The 8,866-nt window shown below is 34.1% G+C and overlaps 1 protein-coding gene across 1 annotated transcript in view; it reads left to right on the top strand.

Annotated features, from left to right (window-relative positions):
• Positions 1 to 5,234: 5,234 nt before the first annotated feature.
• Positions 5,235 to 8,866, top strand: part of LOC106687571 (F-box only protein 9) — a 16,242-nt gene continuing 12,610 nt past the window's right edge. Inside the window, exons 1-5 of the mRNA XM_014431543.3 lie at positions 5,235 to 5,392; positions 5,584 to 5,664; positions 5,743 to 5,868; positions 6,040 to 6,178; positions 7,733 to 7,902. Of these exons, the coding sequence (XP_014287029.1) occupies positions 5,390 to 5,392; positions 5,584 to 5,664; positions 5,743 to 5,868; positions 6,040 to 6,178; positions 7,733 to 7,902 (519 nt within the window). The 5' untranslated portion in view covers positions 5,235 to 5,389. The remainder of the gene's footprint in view (positions 5,393 to 5,583; positions 5,665 to 5,742; positions 5,869 to 6,039; positions 6,179 to 7,732; positions 7,903 to 8,866) is intronic.

Below are 8,866 nucleotides of genomic sequence, written 5' to 3'. Positions count from 1 at the left end.
TTTGAGATTTTTCTTCGTCCGATTTTGTCCATGTTTGAGATTCAGTAAGAAGTGGGTGTTAAAATTTTTGAAGTTGAGAAGCTTCTTAGTAGTTGTCCATAAAGATTTGTTAGTAGTCACGAGGTTTTCAGTTAAGTTAGTTAAATTTTGCGTTTTGAATTTTTTAAGTTCTGTTTTAAGTTTGTTTGTCAATTTAGTATAAGATGTTTTATCTGTTGGGTATCTAGTCCTGTGCTACTACGCTCTTGCTCTGCATTTTTCCTTTAATAATATGCGAACGTGTTGTGGCAAGTTAGTATATATGGTATTATTAGTTTTACTGATAGTTGTATTGTCGTATATGCAAAATCTTATAGATTCTATAAAGTTTTCTATGGCTTCGTCAATGTCATGTTCAGTCTTAAGTGGAATTTTTGAGGCTAGTTTGTTTTCTAAATCATCACAAAATTTGTCCCATTTAACTTGTCCTTTAATCAATGAGGGAGGAGAGGGCTTAGGAACGAAGTTCAAATGTAAGAAAAGGATAACTGGATTGTGGTCTGAGGAAATGTCATCTATAGATTCAATATTGGTCCGGGAACCGGAAATTTGGGAGGTGATAAATATATCAAGGATATCGGGACGTTTCTTGAGGGATGTAGGCCAGTAAGTAGGACTCATGGGCGAGAGGATAGAATAACTATTGAAAGTAGTGACACTGCACAGGATATTTTCACGGGTATTAGATGTACGACATCCCCATCTTTGATGTTTGGCATTCTAGTCTCCTCCAGCAATGAAGCGCGATCCAAGGGATTGGAATAAAGAATCAAGGTGATTGTAGGAAAGTGAATTACCAGGGGGGCAGTATACAGATGATAATGTTAAATGTAAAGGATGAGTTGAAATGATTACAGAGGTTGATTGGATAGCGTCAGTTGGAGTGAAAGGAAGGAGAGAATGAGATAAGGATTTATGGATAAGGATGCACGATCCGGCGTATGAAGTGTTGTCTGGGTGGTCTGATCGATAAGTAATGTAGTCATGTATGTAGAAATGTGATTGTTGAGTAAAGTGAGTTTGTCAACAGTGCAATGTCTATGTGTTTGTTGTGGAGAAATATATCGAGTTCGTCACGGTGGTTATGCAGTCTATTAGCATTCCACAAAAAGATAGCTAGGGGCTTTGCATCTTGGGAGATTAAAGGGAATTTTGGTAAGGATTCTAGTGAGAAGTGTGATAAGTGGTTTAATAGTATCTTGGAGATCCAACAGGAAGGATGATAGGATAGAATTTATATCGGGTGGATTGTAGTTGAAATGTGAATGTGAATGTGAACCAGGGTAATTTGTATGACTCGGAGCGCTGGGTGTGGGGAGAACCCGTTGTGAGGCATGGGGTGCAGGATCTATTTTAATCGGTAATTGGGGTGGGTTATTTACTTGAACAGTAGGATGAGTAGGAGCTGGATGTGGATGCTCCGGAGGTAATTTTACTTTTAAAGATAGATAATGGGAAGGAATAGGCAGACGAGGAGTTTGAGATTGAGAATGAGAGGTCTGGGGATAGGAATGGGAGGCCTGAGGCGCCTGATGTCGAGACTGCTGGTTCCTTGTGACTTCAGAATATGATTGCGGTCATCTGTATTCCTGGTGATGATGGTCTGGGACGGTTGACACAGAAGGTTGTTGCTGGTTGAGTTGAGTTGCATTTTTCTCCAATTCTGGAAAAGTTGCTAAATTCCCAACTTCAGGAGGTACCTGTCCACTTTTCTCAGGAGTTTCTAATGCCCTATTATGGGTCCTTTGCCTATAAACGTTTTTATAGACCTCACACCCTCTGTAGTTGGCCGGATGGTCTTTTGAACAGAGTGCACATTTGGCTGGCTCATCTCTTGATTTCTGCCAGGTGTTTGATGCATGGAGGCCGGCACATTTAATGCACCTGGCTTTGGTGATGGCAGTAGCTCTTTGTCTGTCCCAAGTTTTGACAGTTAGTGTATATTATAGATTTCTGCCTGGGCTGCTCAAATCATACCGCTGAAAATACAAGTATTGTGACTTGAAAAATTTTGGTATTGTTTCATGCTGGTTCTAATTCTATGAAGAACAGTGGTAGTGGAAATTTTTCTGTGGGGTGCAATACGAATGATATATTTTGGATAATATGTCCTATTTCCTCTAGGCCACTTTTTATTTTGCTTATGGGGGTAGTTGAATGTAGCCCCCTCAAGACCACTTTGTATGCTTTTTCATTGCGAAGTTGGTAATTTTAATATTAAAATAAGTTTAAAATTTATAGATTAATCATATAATTTCAAAATATTTAGTCAGTACAAATGTGAAAAAACAATCACAAATAACAAAATAAAAAGGAAGTAGCATGTTTTCTTAACTCTAACCACAATGTGTAGTTAACACTCCTAACCACAATGTGCAGACAACAACTATACTACTATCACCAGTGGATGCTCTAGCCACTATTTGGCCATTATGAGCTGACATGATGTAACCTTCCAGCTAACACTTGAATTACTATAGTCATTAGGCAAATGTCTATATTAATATATGCACTATTCCTTGTAAATACTTTTGTTTTACAAATATTATAACAATTTCATGTGATGTGATCCACTAAAAGCTAACGTCTTATATTTAGCATCTCTCGATACTTTTTAATAATAGTCCAGAGAGTTGACTAAGTACAAAATTGTCAAACCAAAGTGTGAATATCCCCTTCAGGGATTGCTCCTCAGGAGCCAGTGAGTAATAATACACACAGTGGATTGGAATATTTTAGTGCTATTAATGGAAATGTATATTGGACTTTTATTTCACTCTTTCTTCTCTAGATCTATCCTCTATCCTATAGTTTTTCTTCCTTTCGTAAGGATCTACTGCTAGTTTCTGTAGCACTTGCCATCACTTTCATGACTGTAAGCTAATACCTTATGGGGTGGAGTTAGCTTCCTGCATGGATCTACAGATAGTTCCTGTAGGTGTTGTCAACAATCCTAACTGCAACCTGCAGTCATGACTCTAACCACAATGTTTAGTCAATAACTCTAACCACAATGTCAAGTCAACAACCTTAACCACAATGTGTAGTCAACCACTCTGAGCACAATATGTAGTCAACAACCCCAACCACAATATGTAGTCAACAACTCTAACCACAACGGGTAGTCAGCAACTTTAAAAAAGTATTTATCTTAAATAGATGTGAAGACTAAAAATACAAGAAGCAGTGTTCAAGATTCTTTGGAGAAGAAAAAGAAATGGTGAGATGACATTTAAGGATGTTATTGTGATATTGGGCATGATGATACTATTGGAATGTTTAAAAAAAATTATTGTAATTAAACTAAACTACCCGACCTCTTTTCCCAACTTAACAGAGGCTTGGGGAATATTTCCTGAAATTAGGCCCTTTCCTAAGTATTTTAGAAACCTACGCTCTTCAAATAGCCTTTGTAAGCAATTTTGAATATATTAACTCTTTGATTAAAGCTTTACCACAATTTTTGCAGTTTGAAGTAGCTTCTCCAATATTTTTTCAATTACGGGGATGACTTTCGAGTACCCATCCCATTGATCCTACGATTGGGCCAGTATTGATCATATCAACAAAATGTTTCCAATCGAAATTAAACTTTCTGCTAGATCTCTCTTCAAGTTATCTGAAATCGATACAGAACTATTTCGATCGGCGGTTCCTAAACTTGTTTCTACACACACATTTTTTGAGGTAAACGAATTTCACGGCACCCTTGTTGAGCTAAAGCGATATAATAATGTCGCTATAATTATTCTTAGAGTGGTTGAATATTCAGGAAAATAAATATTTGCTATTTTAATTTAATTTTATGAATTTGTAATATTTTGAAATATAGTCTGGGATGGGGCAGAAACTCTAAGGCGGGTTATAAGCCTGGGCTGGGGCAGCAACTCGAAGAAGGGTATATTGTCTGGGCTGGGGCAGCAACTCTAAGGCGGGTATATAGTCTGGGTTGGGGCAGCAACTCGAAGAAGGGTATATTGTCTGGGCTGGGGCAGCAACTCGAAGGCGGGTATATTGTCTGGGCTGGGGCAGCAACTCGAAGAAGGGTATATTGTCTGGGTATATCAATGTAAAATTAAATGGTCTTTAATATCAGCTTACAATTAGTCTTATCCTTATTGAGAGAGTTTGGCATTGCTTAAATGACGATTTTTAAAAACTCCTTCTCTAAAGTACCTTTAATTTTGTTTATTTGAAAAAATAAACAGTTCTCATTGTTAACAATAATAACCAATGGATAATTACAATATATTAAATATTTGTATAAATAACTAAAGGAGAATAAAAGGGAAAATAGAGGCATTCCATTAGGACAAAGAAAACCTAGATTACCGGAACATTCCCAATTGTATTATGGATTTATTGTCTTTGTTAAACTGTCGTATTCTTTTCAAGTGCAATATTTATATTCGTCATTCCGACCTCAAAGAACCCTGAAATACGAATTTGATTGGAACAGCATAATAAAAATTATTTCTTCATAATTTTCGCCTTTCCTGGTATTTTGTTATTTGTAATAACTTGCTGTGGTGTGACCGAATATCGTGTGAACAATATTATGGCGATTGATATGTTCGATTTAAAATTCAAATTATGTTTAATAACAATATTTGAAAGGGTTCTGAACAATATGAAAATCATTTTTTTAGATATACTGCGAAAAAAACTGGTGCCATAGACAATCTGAGTCAGAATCTTAGCTTTGTGACAGTGCTGAGGAATGACATAACTAGCTTTAAATTTTATGATTAAACAGCCAATAATTATTGGAACTTTAAAAGGAGAAAGAAATATCGGCCTGAAGAAGGATAATTACGAAAAAAAGAATAATTTTCATTCAGGTAATTTGTAATTTTTAAAAATCCCTAAAACTGAAGTAGTATAGAAATTGGAGAAGGGCCAGCGGATCCTTGAAAGCTGATCAACGAAAATTTGATCCAAATACTAATTCTCCTTACTCAGGTGGTAAGAAAAGTAAAAAATTCCTTAGAACTTTTTTATTTTTCCACTCCAATTTTCTGATGAAAAATTAGTAATGTATTTTAGCCTATTTACAAGTGATTATCCAGGTTCTATATAAAGTATAAAGTTATGGATAGGTTTATTTGTGTGGAGGCGGTAAAATATTTGTGAAAAAAAAAGATGGTAATATTTGGAAAATCGGTCTTTATGCTATTGAAGGGATTAGAGGAGTGTTGGCAGGGCTCCTTGTTGTTGTTTAGGAATGTCACTGGCCGTCAAAATGGCTGCCGTCTCTGTTTGCTTAAGGCTTGGCGAAATTATTTTAAGGTTTTCCGACCGAGATTCCAAGATTTAAACTTCTCATTAGATCTGGATTTATAGCATAATAATGGTAGGTTTATAACTAGCCATCTCTGACCCTTACTTCTATTACTTGGTATTTGAACTAATATGTCAAATCGCCTTACTTTTTTGTTTAATCACGTGTTCACTCATAATGTAACAAATGAGGATTGCTCAACTCTGCCTATATGATTGTCAAAGTTTAACCATGGTCTTTGGTTATTGTCTTATCAATTGTAGGATAGAGGGAGTGGACATGGTGGAGAAGGACCAGGGGAAACTGAAGGTGAAGACCAAGATGAGTCTTCTTCCCGTTTCAGGGTGAGTGAGCAATATTATTAATTGTCATTTACTTCGAGTAAACGCACTCCCATTAATGTATAAATCTATCTTCTTAAGTCTGGAACGTCGAATGCTCTTGAAGAATTCCGTAATGAGTGGAGAAGAGAGTTAGAAAAATCCCCGAAGCATTTGAATAATGTCAAGACCATTTCTGATCCCGTACCAAACAATGTTGAAGACAAGGTAAATTTATGAATAGGGTCTGTTGTTAATGTTAAGATTATAATTCTATGTTGATTATTTAGTGACTTAAATGAACTAAATTAAACCATCATATTATTATTTTTATATTAGTGGATTAATCTGATACCTTTTAAAGTTCTAATTTTGTTAATATCTAATCATTACTTGTAGGCGAAAACCTTTTTTAAAATGGGTATTGAGTTTGAGAACAAGGGAAAGTTGTATGAAGCCATACAATTCTATCGCAGGGCTGTGCAGCTTGTTCCTGATATTGAGTTGAGGATCTTTCAGCAGTCTACGTCTCACTCAGGTCATTGACAAACCATATTTTATTTATTTAGTACTTCATATTTAATTCAAAAGTTGGAAGAAAAGATTTTTCTCTAGATTTAAATTGACTTTTGGCATTGAGCCACAGCTATAAAAAAATCTTTGAAGATAAACACTACCATTACTTCTTCATAAGTTATTACATACATTAGCAAAAGTTGCATATAAAGGTCTAAAATAAGTTAATAAACAACCATAGGAATAACTTACTTATAATTTAATTAACTAGTTAATTGTTATTGGTCAGTCACTTGATTTCTGTTTATGAATTTGTTTTAATTGGGGATAGGCAGTTGTATAAGTAGTTATAGCCCATTAAATACATCATTATACTAATATATTTTTTTCCATACAATCTGGACATTTTAATCACTTTTATTCTGTTTGAATCATTTAAATCTTGTAGTCGAGTTATCGTATTCTAATTATCGGATCAAACGGAATTTAAGAATAAAAACATAAATCTCAATCCAATGTAATATTACAGTAGTACTGAGATGGCCTGATTCTCCTTTTGGCCAATGTTGTCTACTCTGTTAAGTTTACAATCTTTCCACCCAAGCAGTAGGAATGTTTACAGATGCATTTGTGTTTTAAAGGTTGTAAAATTATAAGGTGGAGGTATATTATTAGAACTTAAAACGATTGGAAGATATTTTTGAGTTCGTTAACTTTCTCTCAGATTCTAGTTGGGAGTTAATAAAACTTGTTCTATATATCCAAATGCCACCTATAATTGATAAAACTCGTACAAAGCCAAAGACTTAATGATTTTTTTTTAACTCGAGGAAGTGAAAATATGAAGGACTACCTATAAAATTTAAAAAAATGAAAAGGTACCTTTTTTTTTTTTTTTGTACAAATATAGTGTGGAATCAACCCGAAAGCATTTGACAATATACAATTAATTTGTATTCTAAAAGTGTTGAAGTGATACTGATACAAATTTATTTTAGCATAGCCAACCTTGCTGTACATCTGTCCCTGAAGATACACTTCTCATTCTACACTGGATAATGTAGAGGGTTGTAGTGATCACTATATTGGAACACTTCGTGTTCTTCTCTTCCCTTTACTGATCACTGTATGGAAAGACTTTGTGTTCTTGGAGGAAAATGATATTTTTTTAAAAGTCATTTCTTTGTACTACTTTTTTGGTCCTAAACCATGTAAATGAAGTGAGTGAGATTGAAAAAAAAAATAGTTTAGTAGTGTTTTGTATATTATTAAAAGGGAAGAATACAGAAAAGAAGACTTGAACTATACAATTTTTATTGTTGTGACCTATTGTAAATATTTGTTATGATTTTTTTTTGTTAGTTGGGATCAATTATCTTTTTGATCAATCCAGCCAGTAAGTTTTATCCTAATTAGGACTTTTTACTCAGCTCAAACTTTTGGTGAATTAAAAAATGTTATAGATTATTCTATTTATTTGGCACAAATAAATAATTTGTTTATTTGTGTTTTTTCTGATGACCGCACTCCCCGACCATCTTCTCCTCCTAAAAAATGTTATCTTTTTTACACGTAGAAGTTACCAGTGAAGATGAAGGGCACCATGATGATTCTGATGGGAGTGAAGGAATATTTGAAGAGGAGGAAGTGGCCTACGAGCCGGGATCCGACCTCCTCGCCCACTTACTCTACATCAGCCACAAGGTGAAGAAGATTCAGCTCTGCTCTCCACAGCAGCCGTCTAATGTGAGCAGATAGTGTCTGTAGCCAACTCCTATTATTGTTGGTAACCTTATTGTCCATTGTCCCTAACTTAATTTTGTGTATTAAAATTATTGTAAATTTAATAATCCTTTGACTGGAAGAATCTTAAGGTATTAACTTGATTTAGTGAATGATAACATTTTCTTCCTTATTACAATATAATAATTTATTTCATATTACATAGCAACGTTTCGGGAGATTTCCCCCATCTTCAGGCTGCTAAAAAATAAATTCAACAAAACTATAACCATGTGCTTGTAACAACATTACTATATCATTTACACTCAAGAACTAATTATAAATTATTTACCTGATAACAAAAAACTTATCTTTAACATATAATTATTCTCCTATAAGTCTTATTAGCTAATATCTTATAATATTATTGTCATTAATGAGTAAAAATTTTTTTTTTTTAAATGTCCTACATTGCAGGAGAACAAACCTTCAGAAAGGTAATTGTTCTCCTGCAATGTAGGACATTAAAAAAAAAAATTTTACTCATTAATGACAATAATATTATAAGATATTAGCTAATAAGACTTATAGGAGAATAATTATATGTTAAAGATAAGTTTTTTGTTATCAGGTAAATAATTTATAATTAGTTCTTGAGTGTAAATGATATAGTAATGTTGTTACAAGCACATGGTTATAGTTTTGTTGAATTTATTTTTTAGCAGCCTGAAGATGGGGGAAATCTCCCGAAACGTTGCTATGTAATATGAAATAAATTATTATATTGTAATAAGGAAGAAAATGTTATCATTCACTAAATCAAGTTAAAATTATTGTGTAATTTTACAGCTAATTATATTATCTTAACCATTTAAAGCTCAGTGGGATAGGTCTATGCCAGCAATTCCCAAAGTGGGTACCGCGGCACCCTGGGGAGCCCGAAGATTATGGCAATCGACTATTACTTTCTCAAAATATTACAATATAT

The sequence above is a fragment of the Halyomorpha halys genome, unplaced genomic scaffold (genome assembly GCF_000696795.3).
Source record: "Halyomorpha halys isolate HHAL.00 unplaced genomic scaffold, Hhal_1.1 Scaffold983.1, whole genome shotgun sequence".
In the NCBI taxonomy this organism is placed as follows: domain Eukaryota; kingdom Metazoa; phylum Arthropoda; class Insecta; order Hemiptera; family Pentatomidae; genus Halyomorpha; species Halyomorpha halys.
This window is presented reverse-complemented; position numbering and strand designations above follow the sequence as displayed.